The 18,177-nt window shown below is 38.3% G+C and overlaps 1 protein-coding gene across 1 annotated transcript in view; it reads right to left on the bottom strand.

Moving 5' to 3' along the window:
• Positions 1-18,177, bottom strand: part of SLC26A7 (solute carrier family 26 member 7) — a 71,117-nt gene that overhangs the window by 43,483 nt on the left and 9,457 nt on the right. The window contains exons 2-3 of the mRNA XM_074894158.1: positions 11,049-11,159; positions 6,123-6,295 (exon numbers count right to left, since the gene is read on the bottom strand). Coding sequence (XP_074750259.1) covers positions 6,123-6,295; positions 11,049-11,159 — 284 coding nt within the window. The remainder of the gene's footprint in view (positions 1-6,122; positions 6,296-11,048; positions 11,160-18,177) is intronic.

Genomic DNA, 18,177 nt, shown 5'->3' with positions numbered 1-18,177 from the left:
TAAGACACAAATTCTCCCTTCCCTAGTGAATTTTTGTTTTTTAAGATCAGTTTGTATTGTATGGATGTGAAATTTCTGTTTAACAGCTAAGTTTCCAGAGAATGAGATGGATGTTTAGCTGTGGATTCAAAACGACAGAGACAATTCTGTGAAGCACATAATATCACTGAGAAATATTAGCTAATATTGGCATTTCAGAGAAAGCTATTATGGTGAATTACAGAGAAATGATGTCATGAATGCAGAACTTAACAACTTCAGCATCACTCTCACATTTACTTTTTTTTTTTTTTTACTTTAAAACTCCAGCATTTTAGGGTGTGTCACCCTGCTTTGCAGGCAGTAACTAAAAGGTCACATTTCAAGCATACATTTTATTGATTGTTTATAATCACGAGTTATGTAAAATACATCCAATCCAAGAGTATAATTTCTGGTAGACAGTTTCTGTAGCCACTCAGTTAAACAAGCAGCAGCCTATGCTGGTCCCCCCGTCTCTCACTGCAGAAGGTAGCTCAGGACTTCCAGAAAAAATGGCAATGCTTCATCAGCATGTATATCCTACTCTTTATTTAGATTATAGTTAAATAAATATAATGTGCATCCATATACCTTCCATGGTGAAGAACTAACAATGAAGCAACCAGAACAGAAAATATCTGGGGAGGAGGGTGTAATTTTCAGCATAAACTGGTATGGGAAACTCCTGATGTCCTTGCAACATGAGCAATATACAGAAACTGCTTAGATGAAGAGGTGGCAAAACCTTGTTTTGAAACAAGCCTCCCAAATCTAGTTGCATGGGAGATTTCTTGACAAATGTACTTAATATTTTTAGCATTTATACAGGCCCAGATCAACTCTCCAGTTAACCCTCCATGCTTGGGAACAGACATACAGCTCAACAGCTTGGCTGCCACTGTTTTTTGCATAAACACCATTTGAAACTAAGCTGAGCTGACAGCACATGATTGCATCACATTGCATTATGTCATAAAATCTTTCACCCACTAAGCAATAACCAAAATGTAGAAAGTTCAATATTCTTAAAGAACTTTCTAGTAATCTACTTTATCTTTGCTGTAGTTGTGATGTGGGTTTCTCATCTTATTTTCTGATATATCGTATGATTTTTTTTTCCTTCTTGATGCAGAAAAACTACAGGGAAAACTGACAGTGAAGTGTCAGAACAACAAAAAAAGTGTACAAGAAAATGCCAAAGGCAAATAGTTTTCTCTTTCATTATTTATACTAATACTGGTTTTTCTTAAACTGTAAAAGGAACAAAATTTTCCTATATTTTAGGATTACCTCCAGAATTTTTCATTTTTCAAAATTTAGTTCATAGGGGATGAAGGAATATTTCAGACAGAGAACAATCACAGTAATAAAAATGGTTTGAAGGGCGCATAGCTACAGTTTCTTTGTGCAGATTTTCAGTACGTTACACTATGTTAAAAGGCTCATTAAGAAGTAACTATCTTGAGATTAATTTTGCTTTCACCAGGTATACAGTCTTGATTAAATTCATGTGACTGATATCAGGAATTGTCATAGAAAGGAAAAAACCACAAGAGAAAGTGAAGGAAAGCAGCCTTGAATTAATGCACAGTAAAGGAGAAAAAATTATGGAAACAAATTATAAAACCAAGTGATTAGACAGAAGTGGTGGAAGGTGGGATCTCTAAAAAAAATAGGAAAAAAAAAGAAAATTAAAGTTGAGAATGGAAGAAAGATAATGCAAAGGGAAGCTTTCCTTGCAGCTGTCTTCGCTGCTCCATAATTTTACCCTGACAAGTGGAAGAAGAGAATGAGGATTTAGCCAGGAGAAGAGAAATGAGTAATTGTGAAAAGCAAAGCCCCCATGTTCATTAATTTAAGCCCTTTTGGTTCTTGTTCACTTTCAGTACTTTCTTCCCATGACAACACACACAGTTTATTATTGTTAAAATTCCACTCTCACTGTGTAGTCAATCTAACTTTACAGCCAGTAAAAATTTTTATCACATAACAGGCACTTTGGAAATCACAAATTTCAAAATTTCTGTCCACAGTAATTGAAAGGCTGATATAATGTTATCTGCTGCATTAATTCAGTTTTGGAGAATGAATTTTAAATACCTCAGAACTCCACATTCTGGAAGGTATGGCTTTTTTTCACCATTAAATCAAAAAGTGGTGGTACTCTTTCAGATCACTTGCTGCATGGGCTAAGAAGACGAAGTCAGCCACGGGGAGTATCTCTTGGAAGGAAACTACAAACTGCAAGCCTCTCATTTAGTATGTTGCATTGGTTATCTCAGAATCGAAGGTTGCAAAGGTGAAGACATCTATGGAGTGTCTGGAGACCAACAGTCAGTCACAAACAGTTCAGCTTGACTGAGTCACCTATTTAAAACTCTTTTTGGCCTGTTTCAATAGACATTATAATTGGGATCTTTTGGTCTTTGGAATTACAGCTCTTAAGTTCACTGTGGGTTGCTTGAGAGTGATTGGTAGCTTCTGATGATGTGTGGAGTGAGCTTTCCTCACTTCAGGACCCAAGAAAGACTTCTTTCTGTGGTCTTTGTGGACTAACATGTAGCATGCTGTACCATAATCGTGGGAACCAGGACTCCCACCTAGCCTAGCTGCCCTTTTCAAGATACAGAATATGACCCTGCAAGAAGTTATTTCCACTGTGAAAGAAAAATGAACTCTTTTCCTGATTGTCACTGTATAATAAAGACTCGTGTTTGTATTTCATAAATAACTATGTATAACATAGAGTAGTGCGGCATAGTTTTCCCCACAGGGAAACAAAGCTTTGGACAAGAATATTAGCCTTACAAAACCACAATTCATATTCAAATGTGCTTCTTCATTATTAAGGAAACTCATAATAGACCATGTAAATCTGTTCTCCAGATAACCAGAAACATTTTTTCTTTCCAATACTGTATATCAGCAACTAATTATAAGTAAGTTTTTAAAATACAACAGCTGAAAAACTTACCAATAAAAATGTAGAAGACTGGAGTGCAATAACCAGCCATTTCTGATTTACAGAAGAGTAGCACAACTGAAGTCTGTAGTGCTGTGGTTCTTAAGAGAACACTACTTTTTTTCCAGGACAAAAATTTTTTTTTTCTCACTCTGAACTGCAAGCAGATTTCCTCTATTTATTCAGCAAACTCAATGCTGAATTTCAGTTTAGTATGTTGGGGATTTTTATAGACACATATATATATGCAAGCATTCTTGCATGTATAATGGACTAATAGGAAAAAAAATCTTACCCAAAAGCACTTTTTGAGAATTTTTTGATGCTGTAAAGGCATCATCCAATTATAATTACAAAATCATTCCATAGGCATCTGCTATATTCTGTCATTTCCTCTCCCTGTCAATACCTCTGAGGTATTTAATATCAGGGAATAATTCCATTAACGTGATTAGCTTTCCATGCCCTGTTTATAGAGTAGCACTTACATAAACAAAAAAATCTGCATTATATTTTCTATTCTGCTTTAAAAAATGAAATAGTCTCTTTGAATGCATTATATTAAATGCTTTTGGTAATTACAGTTTTTATGTTTACTTATTTTTTGGTTTAATACGTTATTTTCATCAGGATGCCTCTTAAGATAACTAAATATCTTCCTTCTTTTATGAACACTCAGAAAACTGAAATTACTGGAAAAATTTAGGCAGCTAAGCCCAAAATTTCAAATGGCATAAGCTCCTGGTGATCAGAAACCAATTCCAACTTATTTCATGTCTTGATGGCACTGAGATTCACAGAGCCTGCTCAGAGCTTGCCTCACACACAAATGCACACTTATGGTCTTCACAAAACACAAAGCAGCCAACAGCAGTTCGCCTCAGAAACATACCTCTTCCCTTTGCCTTCCCTCTGTAACTCACTATTTAACATGTTTTTTCCTTTTTTTTTCTTTAACATTACTTGCTAATTAGAGTACTTAGCCAGGCTACTGGAAAAATATTAACAAATCGTTTTTCTGGCCAAGGAGGTTCAGGTCTTTACCTTCTCTTTCTAAGAAGGAACCAGCTGTTTTGGAGAGGGACATTTCATCCCTCCTGTGGAAGCTGCCCAAGATATGGAATAGTCATAGCATCAGTTGTTTTTGTGTAATTAGTGGCTAGTTCGAGCGCTGCATTTTATTTTTTTTTAGCAGAAAGAAACAGTTTTATGGGCAGACACCATAACAGAGGTCTGCTCCTTTCCCAGAGAAGTACTGTCACAACTACACTGTCAATTCTACTTTGTATTTCAGGATGTCTTCAACAGAAAACTGGCCCCAAAATACATCATATTGTACTTCTTGTCCCAGAGTACCTCATCTATTCCAGGCTATTCATTAATTTTTAGTTTAGTCTGATAAGTAGAACCAGGTCACCGATTTAGCTCTCCATTACCAGCAAGATGTGCCCTGTCACCTTATCTGGGTATTGCAGCAACTGTTAGCCAGAAAACTGGAATAATGATGAGAAACATGGATTCCTACACTTAACAACACAGCCTTGATCCAGACTTTCACTTGAATATGGTGAATCAGTACCTTCAAGGCACTCCTCTAGGAAATAAGTATTTTAATCTGGTCTCTAACCATTAAACTTGCATAAAGGACTAGTGGCAGCACTACAAGTACCTGCTGTATTAATATGACTCTAATGCAAGTGACATTACTGACCTGGGAGAAAAGGCCATGCACATGGCACAGTTCCCTATCAGACCTGCTTTGAAGATGCAGGCAGAGGATTTTCTAGTTCTTCTCATTCCAATCAAGCTTAAACAGGACATAGGCTGAGATAAATCAGCTGGTGCAGCTGAAGGCATATGAAAAAGCAGAACTTCTCAGAATGAAAGAGTAAGAGGTCCAGAGGATTTACACACCTAATGGGATTCTGCAGCAGCTAAGCAAGAAATTTCTGCATTGGATTTTGAAGTTAGATCAAATGCAGGCATCAACTTCCTGCTTGAGGCATTTTAGCCTTTAACACTCAAGCCTCTCTGGGGACGACGTAAGAGATAGGCTGTGCGCACAGCGCTCCCACGTGAAGAGCTCTGTGCATGCTAAGAGGACTCCGCTGTTAACAAGCATCCTGCACGTGATGCAGTGTTATGTTGCACACATTGGTGCAACAGGTACATGTAGCAGCCAGGTACAATCAGCATCAGCTCTACTCCGTATGCTGTCTCTAGGGTTTCTCTCATGCTACTATCCCAAGTCATAATTCTGTAACCAATCAAAGAATGAAAAAAATGCAACAGAAATTACCATGCTTCTTGATATATCCTACTGACTAACATAAGCATATGCTCCAGTTTCTGTCAAGCTTGCAGGGCACTGAAGATCTCATTCTGGGATTCTTAGCTCATCCTCTGCATGGTAGAGGGATCCAAAGCACCAAGTGCAGGGGTTCATGTTTCTTTCAGGTGGCCAGGTACCTGGGAGGCGTTGCAAAGTCAAGTGCTGGAACATTTCTTCCATTTAATATTTACAAGAAAAGAGGGGAGGCTTCTTTGAAGAGCTAAGCAACTGGCAATAGATAAAGGAACTCGGCACTTGTGGTCAGAATAGGAAAAAAGAAAAAATTAAAAGACCACTGATCATTTGAATAAGCTTTGGAGAACCATTTGAAGACATCTGGTTTATTTACTTTATTTTGCTTTAATGATGGGTGTGTGAACTCTAAAGAGAATTTAAAGATTTTTTCCTACTGTTTTTAGTTATTGAATAGTGTATAGTATTTCTCTTCAAGCCAAGAGCAATAGAAAAGCTCAGGAATAGGTCAGTGCTTACCAGGAGCTGATTCATGTTTTGTTTCTGAAGGAGAAGAAAAGGGAGCACCAGCAGCAACTGAATATTATACTAGAGCTGACTAAATGTGGTTTTACTTCATATCGCAACACCCTAGGAGCATGTATACAGGCAATTACTACATCACTACAAAGGAGAAACAAATTCTTAAAACACATTAATTTCATCATTCATGAACATCGGACCAGACCCATGGTCAGTTTTTCTCAGAGAAGTGAAAAAAAAATTATCACAAGAGTCATGGCTGTCACAAATGCAATGCATCAGTAGCATACAGAATATGTATTTGCTACTTACTTGAATGATTCCTCCTAGAAATGAAACTGCTGCTGCAACTCCAATCCTCTGCATTTCAAACTCCGATAGGCCCAAAACTCCTGAATTATTGTTTGTAGTGAAATTAGTCCTGACTGAAGGAACAAGACGTTCAACTGCGTTGGCAGATATTAAGGAAGTTAAAGCAAAAGTTCCTATAAAAAAAGCCAGACATTAGTCACCAATAACTCTGTAACTGTCTGTACTCATGGTATCTTTTTCAAAACTTGACCATTATGAGTGAAAGTGTCATTTTGTGCATTCCTGTCATGTTAAGAACAATTTTTAAGGTAATCTTTTTGTGTAACGTACATTTCTTTATGTAAAATACAATTTGCATATGTGAATTAGAGATAATTTTTTTTGTGAGCATATTCATTTAGACATATTAACAAAAGAGGTTCAAACACAACAGTTCACAATGATTAGTTATCAGAAGTCCTTTTAACTCTCTCTGGGTGTGATGAAACAGCTTTTTCTCTGAGTATCTCAAATGTTTACCATTCAAATTTCTAGGGCAATTAATTCACACTGTACACATAGTACCTAGCCCATTATAGTCAGCAGATGTATAAGTTCAAAATCTCAGCAGTCTGCACTCTAATAAATGGAGGCAGATTATGAGAGAAACTTTTATTTGCTGAGAGATAAAGCAAGTTTAATGACATATAGATAAATAAGGATGATAATTCAATATTGAAAAGCACAAACATGTCATGCAGAGCTCTAAGAGCATAAGAAATGCCCTACTATGTCAGACCAATAGTGCATCTTGCCCAGTACTCTCTTTCCAGCTGTGACAATTGGAGGTGTTACCCAGGGAAAGCACAGAAGCCTGGCCATTTTCTGCAGGCCATTTCCCTCATAATCCCCCAGCACCCATAGTTGTCATTTTAGGGAAGTACATCCTTATCTAGCCCATTTAGATCTTGTTTATGGACTAGCATTCATGAATTTGTTGAATCCCTGTTTGAACCTGCTTGTATTTCTGCCTCCACAATGTCTTCTGGGACCAGGTTCCAGAAGTTCACCATCTGCTGTAGTATTTTCTTTAATCTATATTTTAAAAGTCTTTTAAAGTGATCTCTCACCAGTTTCATTGAGCTCTCCTTAATTTCTACTGTTGCAGAACCTGGTAAATACAGTTCTACTTTCACCTTGGCCTTCATAGAGTAAACCTCCAAGCATGAATTCCTCGGGAACCTACTAGGGACACCTCCACCCTGAAAAATGACCAATAAGTCCTATCTTTTGTTTCTTATCCATTAACCTGCTAATAATTAATAAAAGAACTTTTTTTTCTATCACAAGGGCAACTTAGTTTCTTTAGCAACCTTTGGTGTGGAACCTTATCAGTAGCTGTTCGACCATTCCGATATCTTATATTCAAAGTATTTCCTTTTTCCATGTGCTTACTGACACTCATACAGTACTCTAGGAGGTTACTGAGGTAGGATTTTCCTTTACAGTAATCACATTAACTCCTCTCCAACAGACTCTGATTATACATATCTTTTAGTGATCTTATTTTTTATTATAATCTATAATAATAGAAGTGCAAGACAGGTCTGCAGTTCCCAGGATTCCCTACAGAGCCCTTCTGACAGATGAAATTACACTGGTAACTTGACAGTCCTGTGGCCTTGTCACAGAATATCCCTGTTACACCTTTGTCAGAAAGGTGTCCCACCAGTTTCTTTCCCGGCTTCTTGATTTTGATGTATTTAAAAAACTTTAACTATCAGTTTGGTCATCCTCTCCATGGCACTCTTCAAATCCCCTTTTTTAGCCTTCTAAACTTCCTGCATATGTTTGACCTACCACATTTAATAGCTTTCCTGCTCACCTCGTTTAATCAAGCTTTCCTTTTTTCAAGTGCCAAACTCTTCCCTATGACGGTCCCCTTAGTTTTCTTGTTGAGCCATGAAGGCTTTTCTTGGATCACATTTTCTTTCTTGAATCATGATAAACATTTGATCTGGCCCTATAATACATTTTTTTCAGGCAGCATTCAGGATAGTTTTAGGTATTTTGCTTTTCAGATTGTTATTTTTTCTTTTAAACCTGTTTTCTCTTTTTTCCTAAAAAAAGAGTTTACATAAAATTCTGTCTGAAATCAAAGATCTATATGTGGTATTAAGACATAAGAAGCTGTCTCAGAGGATGCTCCGAGATCAATCATACCAAAAACAGTCAAGTAAAAGATATAGGTGTTAGTCTCTCAGGTGAGTAATCTTTTAAAGTAGATCAGCTGTGTCACAGAAGAGACATTTCAAGTGAGTAAAAGTTGACAGAACTGGACCATTGATACTTTTCCATTTCATATTAACATAACTGACTTCACTAACAAAGGGCACATCGATAGCCTGTATAAATATGGAGAGCCACACTGATCTTACAGAAAATGCTAGTAGGAGAAGAGATTGTTGGCAATGTACGTGAGGAATTATGGAGCATTTGGCAATCTGAGGCAGGCGGTATAGCTCCAGTTCAGCCTGCACACCATAATGCCTTAACCGAGGCTGGTGGGATGAATGCATAAGACATTTCTACTGAAAGGATCAACAGCATATGTCACACACATTTATTTCAAAAATCTTCATGTCTGCAAGAGAACTGTTTTGCTTCCTTTTTTTCTTAAGATTAAATTCTGGAACAGACACCTGTGAAAGGAACAGGTTTCCACACCAGGGACTGTGCAGGAATCTGCAGCCACAGAGTGGTGGGACTCCCAGCAAATCATTCTCTGAACAGTATTCCCTCCCAAGGATAAAACATCAGCCTTAGCTTCTTGTACTTACCCGTTTTATCATCTGTTTTCATTACTAGATTTTATGTCAGACAGATACTTATTTACTTACTTTCCTACATAGGATCATGTGATAGATTCTTGTCTTCCTAATATTCTTATACTAACAAGCTGATGACAAACCACTGCTAAATTATTAATTTTTAATATCGTTTCATGTTTTAATATAGTCAATGAAAAAAAGTTCAAAAATATACTAATCTATCTCTACCTAAGTGTCAAAATTATTTTCAAAATTCTAAATTTTCACTTTTTTTTGAATGCTTCTCTTTCTTACATGAGCTGAGTACATGTCATCACTCATTACAGCATCAAGTTACTAACAGCATCCACAGATCCCTTTCAGGCATCAACCGGCCCAGACACTTTCCGTGCCTTTAGGGAGAAAAAACTTTCAGCTTTCCCTTTGCTGTAAGACAAGTTATAGCCATTCAGCAATTTTTAATAATTTAAGTATTTATGAACAAAAAAGGTGATTAAAATATGTGGCTAACTTCTTACTAAAACATTTGTCAGTGCATACACTCAAGCAATCGGATTCTGCAGCGTTCATTCTATGTGTGATTACCCAGAACCATCTTTCCTCCTTTCAGTTTTTCTACTCCACAAGGAAAATGTACCTCCTCCCTGCTGAAATCTTCTGACAACCACAGAAGCTGTTCCCCTTTACCCAGTCCTACTGTGCTTGACTACTGGGTCTGTCTCATCCTTCCCACAAACTTCAGAGGCCACCAAGTGTCCACTACTGCACACCAAAGAATCTGTGGTTCAATCTCATGAGTATTATTTCCAATTCCCATCATAGAATCATAGAATCATAGAATGGTTTGGGTTGGAAGGGACCTTAAAGATCATCTAGTTCCAACCCCCATGCCATGGGCAGGGACACCTTCCACTAGACCAGGTTGCTCAAAGCCCCGTCCAACCTGGCCTTGAACACTGCCAGGGAGGGGGCAGCCACAGCTTCTCTGGGCAACCTGTTCCAGTGTCTCACTACCCTCACAGTAAAGAATTTCTTCCTTATAGCTAATCTAAATCTACCTTCTTTTAGCTTAAAACTGTTACCTTTCATCCTATCACTACACTCCCTTTTAAAGAGTCCCTCCCCATCTTTCCTGCAGCCCCCTTTAGGTACTAGAAGGCCACTGTAAGGTCTCCCCAGAGCCTTCTCTTTTCCAGGCTGAACAACCCCAACTCTCTCAGCCTGTCCTCATAAGGGAGGTGCTCCAGCCCCTGATCATCTTTGTGGCCTCCTCTGGACTTGCTCCAACAGGTCCATGTCCTTCTTATGTTGGGGACCCCAGAGCTGGACACAGTACTGCAGGTGGGGTCTCACAAGAGCGGAGTAGTGGGGGAGAATCACTTCCCTCAACCTGCTGGCCACACTTCTCTTGATGCAACCTAGGATATGGTGGCAACCATCTATAACTTTTGTTCTTTGGGGTCAGAAACAGAGCATCACCAACCTATTAGGAGATCAAAGTCATTCAACTCTTGCAGCTGCTGTTGGCTCTGCTGAGGGTAAACATGTAATTCATAACTACTAGCATAGTAGCCAGGGAGCACCTTTTGCTGCCTACCTAATTACTCTGCAAGTGGACAGGAGTTGTATTGAACTCATTTGGAGAATCTCTATCTTTAATACAATAGCAGGTAATAGGCACAGGAAGTTTTTTTCTGAGACATGCAAGGTTTGTGTTTTAGAGAGGTGAGAAGTAATGTGTGTTTTCTACAGTTTAAGAAGCAGCTGAGCCTTTTTCATTCCTGTTTGCATATATCTTGTTGGCTGAGCTCTTTGTTAAAATCATAGCCTGAAGCAGATTTCTAAAGTAGAGTTAAAATACAAAAGCCCTTAGTAAACTACAGTTACAAAGGAAGTGTCAATGCAATATTAAATTATAATGGCAGGAGTAACTCCAATATATTCTTAATGAGGCTCTTTAAAGTACTTAAACTGGCAAAAATAGTTGTAAAAAGAAGCACAAAAACATCTTATTTCTGTTTAGTCTTAGATAATTTTCCTTCCATTGATCTTATAACAAAAAGTTCAGTTTCCCATTCCTTTTTTCTGAAAATTTTTTTAGCAAATAGACACTTACCTGTCACAACATGATGTCCCATTCCAAATATGGCATATATAATGACAGGGAAGAAAGAGCCATATAAACCAAAAACTGGATGGACTGAAGACAGAACCGCAAAGGCCAGCCCTATAGAAAGTTAAATGGAATTACTTCACTATATGAAGATAAACCTGTTCTGTATTAAATTTTTTTTAATGAGAAAATATCTACAATTTTATTAAGAACAAGAAAAAACCCACCTTCATTTACAAAAACTTAGAGCATAAGCCAACTACTGTAAAATGAGGATCAGGAAGAATTGTGTAAGGTTTTTCATCTATTGTCTGTTATCAAAGTCCTCACACTTTCTTCTGAGTCTTGGTCACCAGCAGAAACAAACAGGGCACAGATACAACCTATGGCATCAGCTACCATGTTTCCAGGTTGTCTCCATTAGTGGTCCCAAACTTTTTTTTAATAGACCATCCTCACAGGAGGAGGCAGCATTGTTTCACCCCCACCCTCACAAACATGGGTTTGAGACTGCCAGGGCTCCAGGCGGTCAGATGGTTATTTCTTACAAACAGTTCAAAACCTATAATTTTGGTTTGGATTGAGCCCCTTCAGTCTGTTTTCTTCTAATTTCTTAAACAAAAAAATATTTCAGAGTTCATTGTCTTTAGGTGCCTAGGGTTTTTTTATCCTTTAGATATTAACATTTTTTTGGTTACATAAAGCTGTCAGAAACAGAAAGTATTTGACTTTCATGTTGAGATGGAGAATGAACTGAATTGGTTAGGATTTAACTTTACAGACTTACTAGTTACTTTCATTGCTTAGCTATAGAGGACAGCATTCATCTTTTTCTTTGAAAGTCTCAGAATATGTCAAGAAATCATCTTTTAACAGAGACATTCCTGCAAAGCAGCAGCTTTAGTTGCTGTTCAACTTCAGATACCTAAGATGGCAAGCAAGTCTGCATTGACTTCTTGCAAGTCAGCAGAGAGACTGCCCAGACTATGCTTCAGACCAACAGCCTCTACTGTCATTTCTCATTTTCACTCCTAGAAACTAAGAGTAGGCGAAATTGTCTGGCAGAGTTGCTCCATAAATCTTGGTGAATTTCTTGTCATGCAGCAGGGAAGACAGGATTGGCTTGTGTCACATACAAGGTGCCTTTCTGAAGTCCACCTTCAATCTGAGTGTCTAGTCTAAGCTAGTGTATATGTGTGTGTACTGGGAGGATGACCATTCATGGTCTGTGACAGAGGTGATTCAGATCTATGAAACTGAGTTCCCTCTGTATACATTTGAAATCTCCAAAGAAACTTAAATGTGTAGGATTAATTGTTCTCACCAAACTTTCCTGACTGCTCCAGAAAGCATTTGTTACCTGAAACACTGGTGTACGGGGTTTTTAATATGGAGGGTGCCAAAGAGTATCTTTGCTTATAGGCTTTCAGTAGCAATTCTGAGCATTTTGATTCAAGAGCTTGCTTCTTGAATTTGCATCTGAGTCTGTACCAAAGAGCACTTGGTGGGGGGAGACAATAAAATGCCAAAAGACCAAAAGTGTCAAGTTCCCTGTGAAACAGACAAGGCCTAGCAGTTCACCTGTTCTTAGAAAAATATCACAGTGAAGATTTTCCTGATATGGACCTTACATGGATCACCTTCATCCACACTGAGCTCAGCAAAGTAGCACTATCAGTTATGACTTGGAGAGTAGAGAAGATACTTTAAAACATGTCTGTCTTAAAACTTTGATGCCTTCTTTTAAACAGAAATGGACTTCATTGCTCTTTTGCCTTTTAATTAGCATATCTACTGATCATCATTTCTGCTTTTCTCTTAGCACACCACTATCATGAACCAGAAATATCTTTGAAATTATAGTTCTACATCCATGTTCACATGATCAATAGATGCAAAAGAAGATTCTGACCAAAGAGCAACACAGAAGGGTGTGCTCAAGAAGAATAAAAGCAGCACAGAAGAGAACTGCATGACCCTATCCAGACAAAAGTGAGCATGGGGAAAAAAATAGAGAAAAAGGAGAATGAAATTTTTAAGGCTTGTTCAACATTGAACAGCTCTTTCATTATAACCTTTTTATGAACAAAACCAAAACCAAACAATAATTGTGTCATAAATTCGCTAGTAGGGTACTACTCAGACAGATATTCCAGTCTTGCAAAAAAACATTATGCAAGGCTAATTTATTTTACTCTTCAAAAAGTAAAGGAACCAGCAAAATCTGTATAACTTCAGCCACACTTTAATTATAACATAATTGAAATCAAATTATCTTTCTGTGTGGACAAGCATAAGGGAAATACACAAGATTTGGTACTGAATGCTGAGCCAGGTATGTACTTTACAAGCACTATTGGGAAGAGATCTATAAATTCTAGTTAAGGTGATCTGCAAAATTCTCTATGTTTAACATACTCACTAAATAAAAGGAATTCTCTAACACTGAAGCAGAGAATTACAAATATAGTACATTTTCATCTGGAAACATTCCTATTTCCAAAAATTCCTGTTCACACACTGCAGAACAGCTACACAATGCATAGTGAACTCACCTCAGTGAGTTCCTTTGCATGCTCTTCTCCTTGTATTTTTTTTTTTTTTCAAATGTTTGGACTCCATCAGTTACTACAAGGGAAGCACAAAAATTCCCTCTTTGCTAGGAAGGTTAACAGTTTTGAAAGATATGCTTTAAAATATCAAGTTCATTTTGCAGAAAACAGATTATGTTCATATCATTTTTAGGTTTGTGCTTCAATTGCATTAACTTTGGACCTTGAAGTTTTCATTATAAAATCTACACAGTTCACTTTTAACAGATTTTCACCCTAAGTAACTTTATCATTCAGTTCAAGAGGAGGTTAGCTTAGAAATTGTACAAAACAAAACTGAAGGGTACAGTAACACACCGCAGGCTAAGCTAAAATATTTCCAGAAGAGGGACTACTAGCTCTTTTACTATTCAATATTTCCAATTAATCCAGGATTAAGAACAGTATACATTGTTCTTTCCTCTCAATATTTACAAGGAAAACAAGGGTTCAGCTACCACAAAATATTCTGTCACCATCTGCCTATAAAAGCCTATTCTCGCTTCTCTACATGTGTTTAGTTTGTTTTTATGTTTCCTAAGACCTTCTGAATCTGAAACATTTGACAATTATGGACAGACTGTGTTTGATCCAGCATAAACTGTACATGTTGTGGGTAGAGGACAAGAAGCTCAACCCAGCCCTAGATCACACACACAGAAAATGTGTCAACATCTCAGTTCAGCTCTTTGAGCCAGGCTGAGAGGAACAAAGCACAACCTGAATGAACCCTTATGGTCATAAGAACTGGCCAACAGAAATCTGGCATGAGTCCTGTAAAACTGTGGAAAAAGGGTTACCCTGCCCAGCAAACCCCCAGCATCCAACAGGAATTTTGCTTTACTTACAGACTTGTTGCTGAGAAGTATCTCTTGTTTACAGGCAGATAAATCCAGCCCTTGTTTTCTTCCTTTCATGCGTAGACTATTCACAATCTTTTTGTACTAAATTTCTAGAAGCCTTGTCTCGTTTTTTTCACAGTGAAGTCATGGCAGTCAGGACAGAGATAAAATTACCAGTCTAACAAACAGTTCTAGCTCTGTTTGTTAACTTTTTGCTACCATTACTGAAGCATGTCAATTGTGTGCAAGAGCAGATAGGCATTACAAAACAGAATTAGTAAAGACTTCAGGTTTTCTGATTAGGCACATAATGTTCTAAAGGTTTAAATACTTTTAAAGATATAATCAGTAGTATATTTCAGCTCATTTCATTAATTTTCATATTAAACAACAATGCATTCCATATGCTGTAGAACTAGTCAAATGGTAGGAAACATTATTTTAATTTTTTCCTTCCAAACAGTAATAACACTCAAAAGAAATAGATCATAAAATAAGGATCCCACATAATCTTCACTGCTAATATGGAGAAGCCTCCATGGCAGTGACATTAAGGTTTTCAAATAAGAATATAAATTCCATGGAAAGAAATGCAAACAAAGAATGAACAGTAAGTTCAGATACAGTACATTAATATTGTGGTTCTTTGCTTTAACTACCTCCTTATCATAAGATAACATTGAAAACCATGCTCTCTGACTAGCACCAGATGCATAACAGTCCTCCGGCACACCATGCTGAAAAGCAAGAGATGTTGCACTACTGTTGGTAAATGTCAAATGCAAGATAACTACAAAATAGCAAGCTTGGTACAAATAGAAACAAGGCCATGTCCTACCACAGCAGAAGGGTCCCAGTTTAATTTGATAGTTTCTGCTAATTAGACTAGTGCCAAAACTACAGCAATGAAAAAAATATTTTTCCATAGAAATAGCTATGACTCATCAGAGTATAGTCAACTAGTTAACAATTTTCTGCATCTGGAAATATGTTCATAATACATACATATGTTCTGAGGAAAGCTGCCGATGCGGAAGTCTCGGACACAACTTAGACGACCAATTTGATCAAGTTGATGCCACTTTATTAAAGGTTACACAGTAATTTATACTCTATCTCAAGCTTCACGTGCCGCTATCTTATTGCTAATAGGCTAAAGCTACTTGTTCACGCACCCTTTTGCCCCCTATGATTGGTCCCGGTGTGGTGTCCACGCGCTGCTCTCCCCCCAGGTAGACCCCCTGTTTTCGACATTACAACATCTTTATCTCTTGGGAATGAATGTAGTTTCTCAGGCCATCTCTGTTTTTGTCCTTGAACACAGCTGCAGCTTGCTGTTACAGTGAGGCCCCTCGGTTTGGATCGCTCATAATATGTCCGTTATTTTCCAGCCGTTCCACAGAAAGCTATACCATGTTGTTTGGAAATATGATATGCAAACCAGAAAATTAAATGAAGAAGCAGGAAAAGTAGTAAATCTATAATTAATTTGAGGAGTTTCAAAATCTGTATCATGTAATATTCACTGTGAAAAGGTATAAATGTAAAAGCTTTTCTGGTAGTGTATATATTCAAATAACTTTTTGTTATTGTAACCTTTTATTCTTATATGTGACTATATTAAATGGTCAGGCCCCAAGTTTAAGGTACCCAAAATGACACTAATACATCTTATACCACTCAAAATGCTATCTGCAGTTGTGGTCACTCTCTGACGTTTCAGAAAAAAAATATTTCTCCCTTTGTTCACAAAGCTGAATTATGTAGTAAGAAAGGTATTTCCTGTAGATGCCCTAAAATGTAGAATTAACACATATTTAATGAGTCTCCTATCAATCCTTCTTGGAGAACCAACAAATCAGACACCCAATGATTCATATCGCAGGCTTTAATTTGTAACTCCAGGATAGCTAACTCCAGAAAAAAACAAAACCACAGAAAACATTTCCAGTATTATATTTCTGAACAATTTTCCTATGCAAATCTACAATTCTGGAAGATTCTTTGACACTGGCTTGTTAAAAGCTATCAACACAAAATGATCCTTTAGAAATAATGTCATTTACCTCCAAAAACTAGAAAGCTCAGTACTGGTTCTCTCAATAGTGCACACATACACCTCATGCTTGCAAGATCTCTGTTTCCTAATGGCACCATTTGCTGGGGCTACACATTTGGATTGTACCTTCTGTCAGTTAAGACAAAGTACCAAGAGCTTAAAATCATTCCTTAGTTCTTCTGTCATTCAAAGCCTGAGGCAAATGAAGAATGTAAAAGAAAGATGGGAGGACAGATTCAGAAAAAAGTATCATAAATCTTTCAGAAACCACACAATGTTGACTTAGCAACCACTCTCTCTTTTTTGAAGGATGCTTCAGTGCAGTTCCTTCCCATGCAACTGTCTCCTTCAGTCTGGTGAGAATTAAGCATCTCAACTCTATTAGTCAGAGTACCTGAATCCACAGTATTTCACAGTATCTGAAATGCAACTCTCCCAGTGTACCATCTGACAGCTACATCAAATGTATATTCAAGAAGACACTGTTCTATACTGCCACTTTGCAGATCTCCAGATACTGACTGCATTTTGATGTTCAATAGAAAGGATATGCAAGTATTACAGTAAAAGAAACAAGCTGACTTCATGACTCGTTTCCTGGTGAAACTGGCTGCTCATGGCTTGGATGGGCACACGCTTTGCTGAGTAAAAAACTGGCTGGATGGCTGGGCCCAAAGAGTTGTGGTGAACAGAGTTAAATCCAGTTGGCAGCCGGTCATGAGTGGTGTCCCCCAGGGCTCGGTTTTGGGGCCACTCCTCTTTAACCTCTTTATTCATGACCTAGACGAGGGAATCAAGTGCACCCTTAGTAAGTTTGCAGATGACACCAAGTTGGGTGGGAGTGTTGATCTGCTCGAGGGCAGGGAGGCTCTGCAGAGAGATCTGGACAGGCTGGAGTGATGGGCTAAGGCCAACTGTAGGAGTTTCAATAAGGCCAAATGCCAGGTGCTGCACTTCAGCCACAACAACCCCCAGCAGCGCTACAGGCTTGGGGAGGAGTGGCTGGAGAGCTGCCAGTCAGAGAGGGACCTGGGGGTGTTGATTGACAGCTGGCTGAACATGAGCCAGCAGTGTGCCCAGGTGGCCATGAAGGCCAATGGCATCCTGGCTTGTATCAGAAATAGCGTGGCCAGCAGGGACAGGGAAGTGATCTTACCCCTGTACTCAGCACTGGTGAGGCCGCACCTCAATTACTGTGTTCAGTTTTGGGCCCCTCACTACAAAAAAGACATTGAATTACTTGAGTGTGTCCAAAGAAGGGCAATGAAGCTGGTGCAGGGTCTGGAGCACATGTCATATGAGGAGCAGCTGAGGGAACTGGGGTTGTTTAGTCTGGAGAAGAGGAGGCTGAGGGGAGACCTCATCACCCTCTACAGCTACCTGAAAGGAGGTTGCAGAGAGCTGGGGATGAGTCTCTTTAACCAAGTAACAAGCGATAGGACAAGAGGTAATGGCCTCAAGTGGTGCCAGGGAAGGTTTAGACTGGATATTAGGAAGCATTTCTTTACAGAACGGGTTGTTAGGCATTGGAATGGGCTTCCCAGGGAGGTGGTGGAGTCCCCATCCCTGGAGGCATTCAAGAGTTGCGTTGACATAGCGCTTAGGGATATGGTGTAGTTGGGAACTGTTAATGTTAGGTT

Source organism: Strix uralensis, chromosome 1, assembly GCF_047716275.1.
Source record: "Strix uralensis isolate ZFMK-TIS-50842 chromosome 1, bStrUra1, whole genome shotgun sequence".
In the NCBI taxonomy this organism is placed as follows: domain Eukaryota; kingdom Metazoa; phylum Chordata; class Aves; order Strigiformes; family Strigidae; genus Strix; species Strix uralensis.
Note: the sequence above shows the minus strand (reverse complement) of the source record. Positions and strands in the feature narration are given on the sequence as shown.